Here is a 15,325-nt window from a genome sequence, read left to right as displayed (position 1 = left end):
CTCCTCCTTGATGTTTGCTGTGCAGGAGCTGTTGTTTCAGCAGAATTCTGTTCATTCCTCCATGACAAATTTGGGTGATTTCGCCATGGGTGAGATTGATTTCTCATGTTGAAATTTCCTTGCCCCAAGTAATTGGCTTGTTCTTGGTCCGTCATAGAAGTCAATGGACAGGCTTCAGTCACGTGGTCATTATTTGAACAAATAGCACACACAATAACTGGTTTTGCTGGCACCGAAGTTTTCATATTCATTCCCTTCATGGCTTCCACAATCATGTCAATTTTTCGATTGATATTTCCCATCTCAGCTTGTACCATAGTGTCGGCACTTACTTCGTACATGCCTTGCTTCCTTGTTGAGCTTCTACCCCGTGTAGAAAACTGTTGAGAATCTTCACTCAATTCTTCGAATAGCTCCATCGCTTCCTCACTACTTTTTCGCATCAACACTCCATTACAAGCTGAATCAACCTTCATCCTATTAATCTCATTCAACCCTTCATAAAAGTGCAGCACAACATCATCCTTATGCAGATTATGAGTTGGGCAACGAGTTAAGCGGCTCTTAAAATCTTTCCAAGCCTCATAGAATAAATCACCATCTTTTTGCTGAAAATTCTGAATTTCTCGCACCAGCTGCTTAGTTCTATGGGCTGGGAAAAATTCCCTTAAAAACTTAGTTGCCATCTGCTCCCACGTGCCAATAGTACCTGCTTCAATAGAGTTGTACCACATCTTGGCTCCTCCTCTAAGAGTTAAGGGGAAGAGTACCAGTTTCAGATTGTCAGTAGACATCCCTGTCATGTGTTGAGTTCGACAAAGATCAGTAAAATCCTTCAGATGTTGGTGTGGATCTTCATCAAACCGCCCCTCATAATGTGGTACAGAATTCAGTAGTTGAGGCGACAGGCTGACATTGGCAGCTCCCGTAGGTTGATATGTAATACATGATGGCTGGGCAATGTTCTGCGGGATATATCTATTCATCATGGGTATACGTGCATTACCCCCAGCATTCCCAGCACCACCAGCAATTTGAATCTCTCTATTGTGTGGATTTTCAGCCATGTTTCTTTGCCTCAAAGCTCTAGCAGTTCTTTCAATTTCTGGGTCAAATTCTTCTAATGGTTGATGTTGAGAACGAGTATTGACCATGCAATGTAAGCAACAATTCTGGACCTGCACAAGAAATTTTTTTTTTTTTTTTTTAAAGTAAGTTTCAGTAGGATAAATCAACTAAATAAATAAGTAAATACACACTATTGCCGTAAGAAACAACCGATAATAAACTTAACAGTCCCCGGCAACGGCGCCAAAAACTTGATCGATACTTTTTATCACAAGAAATACTTGCAATTCAATACCGACGGGTTAAACCCACTCGCAAGTGTACGTGCCGACTGACAGTATAATAGTGAATGGGGTCGAATCCACGAGGACTGTATTAATTACCAACTATAACTACTAACAATAGTGTAAATTAAATTCAGATGCTTCTAATATTAACTAGCAATAAAATTTAGATAAATATCAATGGATGAAAGACTAGCTTGGGTTTGGCTTGCCAACTACCTCCACCTGTGCACACAGATTAATATGCAATCACACAATTTAAAAGTCTAACAATGTCAATTGAAAGGCCTTGGTCCAGCTGCAGTCAATTAGATTTCCCTAAACAACGATCCTGACTTTGGTCCAGTTGCAAGATCTTTTCTTATCAAAGGAGTCTTGGTTGGTCTATCCTAAGAGTTTCCTAAGACAAGCATAAGCACTAGGAAATCGACAGTTGCACAATCTAGGATAATGGTCTATTACCCAATCAATTATGTTCTATGTTCCCAAAACTTGGATCTTACGCAAGTTCTTGTTACTTCGTCAAACACCGGGTCATGGTCAGCCGAATATGTTTAACTAACAATTCCTAAAATTATGATGTTGATCAGGCATGCATAACAATAGGAAATAAGCAATCAATCCAGAGAACAAAGAATTAAACTTAGTCTGATTGTCAATCAAATCTGTGCACAAGGTTTATGGTAGAAGAATCACCAAACCCTAGCTAGAAAAGAGTTTAGCTACACATGCTCATAATAAAAACCATATAAATACTCATAGACAATGTTCAAATCAATGGAAGAGTAGAAATTTGCTGAAGAATTGATGTGCCCAGCTTTGATGTTGCTTCTCCTTCTTCCTGCCGACACCCTCTCTTCAATATCTGGTCTTCGGCTGCGCAAAAGTAAAGTCCCCCTTTTGTCTCAGCTTAACACTCTTTATATAGTCTTTAGCAAGCCCTAAACTGGCCCATCTATTCTTGCCACGTCAGCAACTCAATCACACAAGTCTGATTCCCGCGATCTGCAGCCGCACAGGTTGCGAACAGGTTACAAATTCTATCCAGTAATGAATTTATTCTCCAGCAGTACCTGTTCATAAAAATACCAATATGGGCAGTATTTTGCACTAATCAACATAGAAAAATAATACTTTTAAGCCCATAAAACTAGGTGTATTTTACACCTAACACTGGGGCTGCTATTCGTCGCCTTTGTTGATTTACTGGGCAAATCACAAAAATAATGGCAATTTGACAAATCAACGGGATTTGGAGATTTTTTGGTTTAATCTCCTCTCAGTCATTAAATTACAAAAAAAAATAAAATTGTTAGGTGTGTTGGTCACTTCGTTTGGACATGTTGAAAATTGAAATTACCACGTACATTCCAGTTGAAAAAAAAATTATCACGTAGGGTATTATAACTTTCAAAAACTGATTTCCCTTTCATCTCCATGAGGCAAACTTGTACGTCGGGTTCAATTTCCATTCCTCCTTTATTGGGATTGTCCTTATTCAATGTAAGGAATGATTATAGTGTCAAGACTAAAGATCGATATTAATATAGTTTGGTCAGTTTTTTTTTTAACTCATATACGAGAGCCAGGTCAATTAGAGAGCAATTTCATATCATTTTCCCTTTTCGCCCTTATAGCATCGAAAAGAACCGCAAAGCAAAATGGTAGACCCACGGACGAGAGCAAGCCTAAGCAAAATGTACTCCACGTGGCATTAAAACTGTGGGTAGGTAATGTACAAACGAGCTCATCCGTGAGCAACATCTTCATCAGAAGCAAACGAGAGAATAACATATTCATATTTAGACTATACCAAAAAAAAAAAACAAAAAAAGAAATAGATTTGGCAAAGAGCCTTCTGGGAGTTGCTGAACCTTTCCTATGCGGAAAACCGTCACAATATTCACTCAGGCACTCACACAGACCATCATTTGGCTTGAAAGTTTTGGGTAAACACATAATAACCATGCCCAATTAACTTGACTGCAGAGGGTATATAATTCCATTAATTGCAGAACTTGTATGCCCATAGATCTATGCACATGGACTTTCCAGAAGCTCTTCAAGCTTGAAGACATACACTACATAGGATTTTTACAATCACTAAAGAAAATGTCATGATATTAAAGAATGCGAAATCACTATCCACAAGCGAGAAGACCACATCTCTACTTTAACTACACCAAATCAACGAATATTCTACAATCATAGATAGTGAAGCTCAAAGCTTATGGTTATGGAAATGAGCTATTACAAAAGATATAGGGAGAGGGAGGGGGTGAAGTAAATTGAAGCTTGTGCGAAGGATTCTACGCTCATACAGTGGATGTACGTTGGATTAGCTAGACACTGTACAAACTCCAGTTCCAGCAGAAACCGTTGAAGCCCATCGTCCGGATCCTTGTACACGTTCTTGGGCCTAACATTTTGTAAAACCATAAACACTACTTAAAAAATCATCAATGAAGGAGCCACTACTTCATTCATAAATCATCAATGTAGGAATCAACGAAGAACAGGAGAGGCTTACGAGGATGGACTGCCAGATGTACTATCACCTTCTTTGGCGGGAGACATTGAGAACCCTTAGCTGCACAACAAATAATAAACAAAGTAAGTTCGAACCGAAGGAAATCATACGAAGGAAGGATCTGCAACCGACAAATGGAGGTGATTACTGGCTCGGAGAACGTCCGTCTGGGCTTGCCCTAGCGGGCCTTGATTTTTTTGGCGGTTTTATCGGTACTGATTAACTGACACACTGTGGTTATTGGGCCACTAAGATGATAAGGGCCCATAACTGGTGATCAAAAGCCTGAATCATGGGCCTTTTAGTGTGTTGACCTGTATGAGCTTGATCTTTAATATAAGCCCAAAGGTTTGGTCAGGCCTTTTTGACCTTTTCTACTTTAATTTATCAAAACCCAAGTGTTTAGGTTGATGTTCATCCACTTTTTCAGTTGTTATTTGCCGTTCAATTGTTTCTAGGTTTTTCTTCTGTCGACAACTCTAATCTCTTGTTAAAACCTCGAAATTTTAACTCCGTTACTGCTTTCGCTCAATATGTTCATGGCCTTCGGCGCTCTCTCTCCCTCCGATTCTCTCATATTCCTTTACCTCCTCGGAGAACACGATGCAGTTGTTCTCTCTACTCGTCCGCAACGAGAGGCCATAAGCGAAAAAATGGCTCCGTATTTCTTTGGTTGAAGTAGGATCTTCGAGTCCGAGTCGACGATCATCCGGGCCTTGTAGATGGTTCCTCCCTACGTCTTCGATCGAGGATTCTTTTTCGTGCGTATGCTTCGTCTGCTTGTCTTGTATTCCTCGTTTTCTTTTTGATGTGTTGTTAGGTTTTTCTTCGTCTTATATTCCAACTCTAATGTATTGTTAAAACCTAGAATCGGAACTCGATTTTTGCTTTCACGAGCTCGCTCTCCTTCAGATTTGTTTTTTCTCGTTGTGTTGTTAGGTTTTTCTTTGGTCGAGGTAGAATCTTCGAGTCCGAGTCGACGAACATCCGGGCCTTGTAGTCGAACCAGAGTATCGGATCGTGGTTCCTCCTCCCTACGTCTTCGGTCACGGATTCTTTTTCGTGCGTATGCTTCTTCTGCTTTTTCTTGTATTCCTCGTTTTCTTTCGATGTGTTGTTAGGTTTTTCTTCGTCTTATATTCCATCTCAAATATATTGTTAAAACCTAGAATCGGAACTCGATTTTTGCTTTCACGAGCTCGCTCCCCTTCAGGTTTTTCTCCAAGCAGGATCTTCGAGTCCGAGTATACGATCATCCGGACCGGAGTATCGGGCCGTGGTTCCTCCCTACGTCTTCGACCACGGATTTTTTTTCGTGCGTATGCTTCTTCTACTTTGTCTTCTATTCCTCATTTTCTTTCGTTGTGGTGTTAGTTTTTCTTTGTTTTATATTCCATCTCTAATGTATTGTTAAAACGTAGAATTGGAACTCGATTTTTGTTTTCACGAGCTCGTTCTCCTTCAGATATGTTAGGTTTTTCTTTGGTTAAGCAGGATCTTCGAGTCCGAGTCGATGATCATCCGGACCGGAGTATCAGGCCGTGGTTCCTCCCTAGGTCTTCGATCACGGATTCTTTTTCATGCGGATGCGTCTTCTGCTTTGTCTTGTATTCCTCGTTTTCTTTCGTTGTGTTGTTAGGTTATTCTTTCTCTCTTATTTTCTAACTCTAATGCATTGTTAAAACCTAGAAGCGGGAACTCCATTTTTGCTTTGCGAGCTCGTTTTTCCTCCTTGTGTTGGTTAGGTTTTTCTGTCTTATATTCCAACTCAAATGATTGTTAAAACCGAGAATCGGAACTCATTTTTGTTTCCACTAGCTTGCTCTCCTTTAGAGTTCAGATTATCTTATCTCCATCTTCTCCTCTAACTCACTAAGCACCTTCTCTGTTCGCCCATGCAAGGAGAGGCAATACGCTAAAGAATGGCTAAGGTAATTCTCTTGTTCGGCTAGGATCTCTAAGTCTTCTACGATCCTGGCCTTGTAGCTGGCAAGTAAATGTGCCTAGAGTTAGCTATGGAAGTTATCTTTTGGCACCTTCTGTGTGCATTTGGGAGGTATCAGTTATTTGTTAGCTTTAGTTATATGATTAGATCCTTACAATATTACCATTGTGAGATGATATTTTGATTAACTGCATAATTAAGTTTCTAGGTTCTATTTTTTATCTTTAAAATGTCCTTTAACATCTAGATGGAATAGTATACCACTCTTGGGGGACTCAGCGAATACTGCTGGAGCAGACCAAATCAGGTATATAGCTTCCAGAACGGCCATCCTGATTTATCTCTCCTCATTTCATTTTGCATTTTTTATGGCAACAACTTTGTCACTTTTGTTACTGTTCTTGTTTTTGCTCTTTCTTTCACAGGTTGGACAATATCTGTTGTCCTACTTTTCTTTAACTTCTTCCTTTAATGAAATTAACATTTTCTATCATAAAAACTGTGTTTGTTAACTAACTTGATTGTTCGCAGCCTACGCAACTTTATGTCTCCATTAATTGCGAAGTGGCAGCAAATCTCAAATTCAGACAAGAATCTCTTTCCGTCTTTCCTCTGTTCGGTTGTACAACTTTACATCCACAGAACTGGTGAGCATCATCATTTCATTTTGAGTTTGATATATTTATTGTATTCTCAATGGGATGATCTCAATTAGGTAATAAAAAGGTGTATCCTCAAAGCAACATCTTCAAATGTGTGTAGAAAAGAGTAGTGCAAGCAATGATTACCGAATTGAATCTCATTTTAAGTGATTTGGTGATTTAATGTTAAGGCATACACAAATGTCACAATAGGAAAATATAGCAAGCTAGTTCTTTAATGGAAATGAACCTGCTCATGGTGTCCCAATGGGGAGAGGGTTTGAGTTCTGAGGTCAACCGTAAACTCAGAGATGTGCACCTTATCTTTAAATGGTATTACTGGTTTGTGGCTGATAGCCAGAGGTACCAATCAAATAAGATGCAAGAAAAATATGCTAAGATAGCTTGGGCATTACAATGTAGAAGATATTATTGTGGTATTGCGGAGAGTTGAAAAGCATATAAGTAGGATGTACTGAAAAGTAAGAAAAGACATGAACTCTATAGAATAGATGAATTGTAGATCTTGATGAGAACAAATGGCAAAGGAAAACACATGGCATGGGTGGGTTCATGTAGTCTATCCTTAAGATATTGATTATTATAGTTTGGGATAAGATTTTGATGATGATATGAATGTGTTTGATGTTTGCAATGGAACTGACTTTGATGATTATCGATACCTTTTGCCTCATTTATCTTTCAAAATTGCGTTGCACTATGGTATCTTCTTTTGTAACATTCTGGTGGTAACAGAAAGGTTGCCATACATTAGTTTTGCAATGTTTGAGTTCCGCATTTTTTGGGTGTCTGAAATTCATTTTTGGTGGATATGTGCATTGCCTCGTGGAATGCACGTGTATTGTAAAAGTCGAAATGAGAAAGTGCTATGTTTTCAGTGTCTTGGAAAAAAGGTAAAAAAAAAAAGTATGGGTCTCTTGCTCTTTTTTTTGGAGTTGATTTTGATGTGTTAGATGCTATATTTGCACATTTAGCAAATCACGTTCATTCTAGTAAGATGCTATTTGTCTTCTAACAATTTTGCCTGCTTTTAAGTTTTAAGTTTAGCAACATCTTGTGTGGATGTATCATTGTGCATTTTGCTTCTGGCACTTCCCACTTAAAGACATTGGCTTAAAATTTAGGCAGGTTGATTCTGTTTCTTCAGGGTGATAAAGGGCACTCTTACATCTGCTCTTCTGGACTTGCTGAGGCAATGGGATAGAGAGGTTGGTGTATGAACAAGGTTGGTACTTCCCTAACTCTGAACATCATTTAATCAAGAAAATAGTATGAGATTAGGCATATTAGCTGGCAAAATTGGTTTATGTTAAGTTGGTAAAACTAAAGTAAAGCACGATATGTGAACAAGTGAGACCATGCCACGTGTTCAAAAGTTGTAAACAAAGTAACATCTAATATGAGTCCCCCTATCATGTTAAAATAACAATGGTAATATTACTGAGGTTTTCTAAGCGGAACTTGATGCAGTGACGGGATTGGTGTAAGCATCCCCCATAAGCAATCCCATGGATGTCACTCTTGATGAATATGGACCATCGATCCAGTGAAATTTGGGACTTCAGCCCAATTAAATATTGGCCCTCAGTCCCAATCAAACATTAGCCCTTTCGAATGTGGGCGAGAAGCAAAATCAGACTTTAGGACCTAAGGCCCAATAGGAAATGGGCCTTTTAGCCCAATCAAATATTAGAACATGTGGATATGGGCCTATGGCCCAATAACATTAACTCATTCTAATAGTTTTATATGGGCCTTGCGAATATTAGCCTATTAGGATATGGGCCTCAGGCCATTTACATAAATCCAATCTAAAATAGGCCTCAGGCCCAATCAAACATTAGCCTATTCTGTTATTGGATGCAGGCCCAATCAAACTCTAACCTATTCAAATATGGGCCTAAGATCCAATTAAATATCAGCCCATTCTAATATGGGCCTTAGGCCGAATGAGATATGGGCTTCAAGCCCAATCATATGTTAGTTCATTCGGATATGAGCCTAGGCCCAATCAAATAAGGGCGTCAAGCCCAATCAATATCAACAAATTAGATGGGTCAGCGGCCCAATTTAAACATGAGCCTCTTTGAATATGGGCTAAATTAATCCAATCTAATATGGACCCAAGGCCTAATCTAAAATGGGCCTCGAGCACAATAAAATTTTAACTCATTCTGACATGGGCCTAAGGCCCATTCAAACATTAGCTATTTTAAATTGGGCCATAGGCCCAATCAGATATTGGCACAATCAAACTTTAGCCGATTAGAACATGAGCATCAGGCCCAATCCCTAGGCCCAGTCAGTTATGGGCCTTAGGCCCAATTAAATATGGGCTTTAGGCCCAACGAGAGATGGGCTCAAGTCCAATCAAATATTAGCCCATTCGGATAAGATCCTCAGGCCCAATCAAAAATGGGCCTTAAGCCCTAACAACTGTTAGCAAATTCGGATATGGGCCTCAAACGTGATTAGTTATGGGAAAACTTTGGTCACACACCACCTTTTTCTAAAGAGACACCAATTTGAGTTGACCATCCCTTGTAAAACTCAATTGAGGGGTGTCTTTAATAAAAAGTGAGGTGTGACTAAAGTTTTCCTTAATTATGATAGTTAAGTCCAACAAATGTGTTCCTCACGCTGAATCAAATAAATCGTTAAGCCCAATAGAATCTCATGCCAAATCAGATATGGGCTAACATTTTTTGGCTTAGGGCCGGTTAAGTATCAGCCCATTCAAATATGTGCCTTAAATGTTAATCAAATGTGGGCTTCAAGCCCAATCAATATGATAGTAAAGCACAATGAACATTAGGCCCAATTAAATGTGTTACCAATTACGGCCTCTGGCCCAATTTAAAATTAGATAATCTCAATCAAACCCATTAGGCTCTCGTGCCATATATACAGGACCGTGGCCCAATGGAGAAGGGACTATTAAGGCAAAATACTAATTGAGAACCTGACCCAACAAAGTTATTCATAGCGTACTATATAACCAGGTTTGTTATTCCATTACGAAGCTCGTTGACCATATAAATAAAGGTTACCTTGACACAGGACGTTATTATGGAAACATTATGAAATGTGCAAACCTGCAGAATCTAAAGAACAGAACTTACCGTAACAACTCACAGCTTGAGTCAACATTTAGACATTATAATTGGTACATGCATTATATCCATGCCACTACACAGATGCAACTTTTAAAAATAGTTATCTAAAAAGACAGATTGATGCTGTGGGCAAAGTTCCAGATAACGTCTGGTATATGGTCACCGACTCGTTTAGTTACAGAATTCAACCTCATAAAGACGGCCAATTCTTGGACATTCATTACTTCTCTAACATGCACTACAACTAGAACGTGCATTTACTTTCGATGAATGCAATTAAAATAAAGGGCAAACACACCGAGACTCGTATCAGCAGCCCTTTTAACTGCTCATAATTGTAAATTTACAAAAAAATAATAAAAATTAAATTAAATAGCCTCATTCCATGGTTATCTTCCACAAGAAATAGGGAAAAGCATTAATCTTACCTTGTCAGATTGCTGATAGTCTGATAATTCAGAAATCAGTTCATCATCATAATTTCCCTGCAGCAGTGACGTTAGGCTGAAATGTACATCACCTTACAGACGACCTTCAATAGGTGTGTATAGAAGTTCCAAGTCATTTTTTACATTAAGTTAGTTACAAATTGCATTTGTGGAATGTAACTTATAATCTAGTAAAGGACATATGGATCGGCAAGAGTCTTTCGCTCGTAGAAAGCATGAACTCAAGAAGTAATATGGCTTAAAAGTGGTTAAAAATTCTTCAAAAGAGAGAGGGAGGTTATAAATTCTGGAAAACATGGGCAAAATGAACTCAAGATGAAGTAATTCTGTTCCCAGGAATGACATCGACTTAATGGATGAGTACATATCAAGAGTCACTTTGGAATGGAAAACATGGAGACAAGCTTTGAACTAAAAAGACTTTAAGATAGCTAGGACAAATACAAAAATTTGAAAATCAAAAGATTTTCCTGTGTTAATTGGTTCCCTCATCTTTCTCTCCCTCCATTCTAAGATGGGAAAGAAAATACTTAAATTCTGGAATTTCAAATATTTTTGGGTTTATAATTCAGAATGATGGAAAACAGGTGAGTAAAGATTGAGAAGGAATTAAGAATGCCTTCGCAATTGTAAAATAAATCAAACCAAATAATCTTGAATAACAGAAACAAGCTAGATTACCAGAAACAAATCCCAAAACATCGACCAAGGGAGCTAGAAAGAAACGCTAAAATTAATGAAACCAATTGATTAAGAATCGTAGACGAAAATACATTGAGATAGAGGACCGAAGAAGCTAGTGTAAGCTGGACAAAGAAAAGTTAACATTCATCCTAAAAAGAAACAATATGAATATTATATGCATATATATATATAAAGAACAAAGAAAAAAATAACTTGCCCTGGTTGGTGAATAAAAATCAACATTAAATCAGAATATAAAAATGAAAAAGAACAAGGAGATCAACGAACATCCCTTTTACATGTGAGATATTAAAGAACAAAGTATGTTGAAAAGTTACTTACAAACCTGACCAAATTCCAATGCACACAAAGTCTATACTTTGGAACTATGTAGCACAGATACGGACACGGGAAACGGATACGACACGATATGGATACGTGGATACGTGATTTTCAAAAAAGTAGGATACGGATACGTTGGGGACACGTTAACTAATTTTATATATATATATATATATATATAATATGTTTCTTTTCAATAAGATAGTCCTGTAGGAGTACACGTGTTAGACACACACAATAATGCTTTTAGAAAATGGTGAATCATCACCTATAACAACAGGTGGCATAGTTATATAGTAGCTGCAACAAAGGCATAGCAAAACCCTTTTTTCAATGTTTTTCAGTTTTTTGCTTGCTTTGAAGGTTCTCTGTGTCTCTGCTCTCGATGCAGAGAAGAAAAATGGAAAAGTGAAACAAGCGACAAAGCCATTATGGATTGGCAGAAGCCAGAGCTACAGAGACCCATAACCTGGTTAAGAACAACAGCCTTTGTCGTCGATCTCTATCGACAGTAGTGGTTTGGTCTTTGTCGATGATCTGTGTCGACTGTCGTAGTTTTTCGTCGATGTCGAAGACGAGAAGAGTGTAAAAGACGATGAAAGCTTGTCGTCTAATTGTTTTAAAAGTCTTACGAAAAACAAATATCCTATAAACCCTAGGGCAAAACAGGTCGCAGCATGTCCGATATGTATCTGGTACGTGTCAATCACGTATCCGGATACATATCGCAATTTTAAAAAAATAAAAAAAAAATTGTGATTTATTAAATATGTATTTCAGACGTATTTATGACGTATCTCAACGTATCTATATCCGATACATATCGGACACAGATACTCCAACATCTCTGCCGTATCCATGCTTTATAGCTTTGGAATATTAAGCTACTTAAAAATTGAACAGCGTATACTGATTAGGTGTGTTAGAAATATATTGGATAACTGAATTAGAATTAACGGAATTATATACTTACTTCCTGTGCAGCCAAAATACGGCCACATTAAACAGACGCACTTGATCAAGTTTCTCTAACAGCAGAAAAGGTAAAAAGGGATGCTTATTTTCTGAAAGATAGAAATGGTGCTATCATCCCTAAGGCCAAACAAAGTCATAATTAATGAGAGAAATACCAGTGCAAAGATTAACTTTACCCTTTTCAAAGTTGATGTGCAGAGAATGAGCAAACATATGAGCTTTATTAGAAAGACAATCACTATCTTGCATTCTTGCACTTCTCCAACTGAATTGTACAATGATACTGCACGTCAGCAGTAAAACATGCCAAAGTGATTCCAGAAAACTGGAAAACAGAGAAACTTGAATTGTCACGAGTTCTTCTTTCTGGGTACTTTTTGGAGAATCATCAATCAAACAAAAAATACGAGAAACGTATGTTATTAACATGCATAATAATCACATAAATCAAAACTTCTAAGAGTAATTCATCTGAAAATGAAGGGAAAAAAAACTAAAGTCTTTGGGAGAAATTAACTAGGAATTCAATCTTGCTTAAAACGTTTTCATAACTTGCTTCCAGCTACAAACTCAGCTATACAACTCACAGAAATCAGCGCATGGAATAAACGATCCAATTAGTATATGTAATTAGTTACCTTGTGCCATCTCAACTAAAGGCAATTAAATAAGTTTCAAGGAGGATGCTCAATCCCATATAGTTATTTGGTTTAGCATTTTCTTAGAGAAAAAGTGCAACGATTCAAGGATATTGAACTGTAGGACTCTACTAGTTATGCAATGACTGCCCACTGAAAAATTATGATTAAGTGACATTACAGTAAAGCCTCGCTTCAATAAAATCCATTCAGCGGTTCAGCCTTAGTTCAATGTAATTAAACTTTACATTTTGATCCTGATAAAGAAATCACAGGCATCAACACCTCACAGACGTCTTCTGCCAATTGCCAGGACAACAAAATCTCATGTGCCAATTACCCATGTAGATACATAGGAATGCACATTATATCGATCATAAGTAATAAGAAATATGTTTCATACTTTCTTGTCACACACAAAAAAGCACTTATTGAGGTCACGAGTACACAAAAAAGCTAAGACATTAGACTATTAGAGAAGTAGTCACTTAACAAGCAGATATTCATTTTCATGGACACTTTGCTAGCCTCCTTGACAAATCCCCTTGTACATAAACTAAAGCAGTATACTAATTCAGAAGATAATAACAGCAATAGTAATTGTTAATACGCGCCCACACACACATACATAACATTGAAAATGGAACTTATAAGCTAACTAAAACAACGTCAACCTATCAGGATTGAGGATTGATATGCTTACAAAATTCCACAGAATCCACAGTAGAACAGACCTACAAGACCAAAATTATCACTTCTCTAATTAGTGCAATTTAAATATAAATACCAAAAGAACAAAGAGTGTATAATCGTGAAGGGAGAACCTACCGCATCTGAATTTACCAGTTATGAAATAATCAGTTTGCCAGATTATTTGATGTAACCAGTCCACCAGATCTAAATAAATTTTACATTCAAGAAAAACAAATAAATTGAAACAAAAGAAAGCATCTATAAGAACCTGAGTTCCGTGTAGCTAACAAGAAATTCACTATAAGATACTGATTAAGCTGCTATAAGCATATTCAGTTCAGTTCAGTGGCGAAAAGTCGTCTAATGTTGAAGATCTTCAATTTCAAGGTATTTAATAAAGATTTAAGATACAGATGTGTTAGAACTCTTTTTCGTTTCTCAGTTACCAGTACCTTTCTATGTCTTCGTAGACGAAACGAAGCCCTTGGGAGTCTTCAGGCGGTGAAAGCCCGTAATAGATCCGTTCTGCAAGGCTCTGGCTCGAGAGTGAAATTGGCGGTCCCTGGATACATCCGAAACGAGATTTCTTACACAGAAGTTTGACTCGGCAGAAACACTTTGATTGCTAAGCGGGAGTGGCGATGGTCCGCTGAAGTATGTAAAGAGTGTTCGAAGGGAGCTTTAAGTTCTCCAGAACTGAAAGTATTGCCGTCTTTCACTTCTGAGGTAAGAAGATTTGAGGATGGTTCAGTTGAAGAGAGAATGGAGAGCGAGAAGGAGAGGAGATTCCAGAGTGAGAGAGAACTATACAAACCCTAGATTTGAGAGAAGACGACAAAGTGTAGAAACCCTAACATATCGGAAGGTCTTTCAGACATTGGAATGGAAAAATTAGACGAGATATCTAAAACGGATGTTAGAGGCGGTCCTGCGGATCACACTTTCCATTGCTCGGCGGCGGCAGCATCGATGGTCCGCTGAGGTATGAAGAGAGAGCTCGACAGAGACTTCCAGTTCTCCAGAACTGAAGGCGTCGTTGCCTTCAGTTCTGAGGTTAGGGGAGCAGAGGAAGGGAAAGGAGATCGTTTGATTGGAGGAGCGAAGAGAGAGGAGAGGAGATGCCAGATTTGATCAGGAGGTTCACATCTGAAGCGGGACTGGGAAGTGGGAAGTCCGTCGAGGATTGGGAACTAGGAAGGCAAGCGCCAAGCGGGCGGCATTCGTACCATAATTTTCGAAGTCCTTCGTAGGCCCAGAATTATTTAAAGCCCAGACATTGTAGTCGTGAGCTCAGCCCATCAGCGAATATTCATGAATCATAATGTACATAATAATAATTTGGATAATTACGGTCAAATTTACTGCAGATAAATTCAGTTGGGTAGTTTGATTGAAAGCCATTGTCTCTCTATATAAGTATATATATTGATCACTGAGTCACTGACTTTTAAGTTTTGTAATTTTTGTTTTTTGTACACTTGTCATGCTTTTTATTTTCATTTTCTAGGAACAAAACACACCAAAAAATAAGTTTGACCGTCATTTTATAAAACATGAAAAATAAAAAAAAATCACTTGAAATCAAAAAATAGAAGAAAAAAAAAATAAAAAACAGAAAACAAACCGGACCGAAAATTTTCACACACAAAAAAGTGAAACTATCTTTCATATCCCATTTGTTTAAACGTAGTAGTCAAAATATTAAGATTTGACATGTATGGTAATTATAAATTTTATAAAATATTATAAATGTCTTTTCCTCTCAAAAAGAAAATTTTGTAAATTTTATCGAGTAATAATAATATAATTATTAAAATAAAAAAATAAATATTATCATGTAATTGTAGTAATTAACTTATTACCATTACAAGATAACCAATCGATCCTAAAGCAGCGGTGGCTAGTAATTACAATTACACATTTACACCTTCACAAATCA

At 37.7% G+C, this 15,325-nt stretch overlaps 1 protein-coding gene and 1 long non-coding RNA gene across 6 annotated transcripts; one reads left to right on the top strand and one right to left on the bottom strand.

Moving 5' to 3' along the window:
• Nucleotides 1-4,292: 4,292 nt before the first annotated feature.
• LOC119984507 (transportin-1-like) lies at nt 4,293-7,915 on the top strand. Of its 5 annotated transcripts, XM_038828493.1 has the most exons (5): nt 4,293-4,643; nt 4,822-5,938; nt 6,075-6,134; nt 6,359-6,474; nt 7,614-7,915. In XM_038828493.1, exons 2-5 carry the CDS (start codon nt 5,880-5,882, stop codon nt 7,691-7,693), a joined length of 315 nt encoding a protein of 104 aa, XP_038684421.1. In that variant the 5' UTR covers nt 4,293-4,643; nt 4,822-5,879; the 3' UTR covers nt 7,694-7,915. The 5 variants fall into 5 exon arrangements, 3 of the variants coding, with proteins under 3 accessions (XP_038684421.1, XP_038684423.1, XP_038684422.1); XM_038828495.1 differs by having other exon boundaries at nt 4,293-5,938; nt 7,618-7,915; XR_005464920.1 differs by having other exon boundaries at nt 4,296-5,813; nt 7,637-7,915.
• A 1,562-nt stretch (nt 7,916-9,477) lies between these two features.
• Nucleotides 9,478-14,620, bottom strand: LOC119984266. The gene is made up of 2 exons (XR_005464844.1): nt 12,232-14,620; nt 9,478-12,144 (listed from the first exon to the last, which is right to left on the bottom strand). It is a non-coding gene; the product is annotated as an uncharacterized LOC119984266 (long non-coding RNA).
• Between the last annotated feature and the right edge of the window lie 705 nt (nt 14,621-15,325).

This window comes from Tripterygium wilfordii, chromosome 18 (genome assembly GCF_013401445.1).
Source record: "Tripterygium wilfordii isolate XIE 37 chromosome 18, ASM1340144v1, whole genome shotgun sequence".
Lineage (NCBI taxonomy): Eukaryota > Viridiplantae > Streptophyta > Magnoliopsida > Celastrales > Celastraceae > Tripterygium > Tripterygium wilfordii.
Note: the sequence above shows the minus strand (reverse complement) of the source record. Positions and strands in the feature narration are given on the sequence as shown.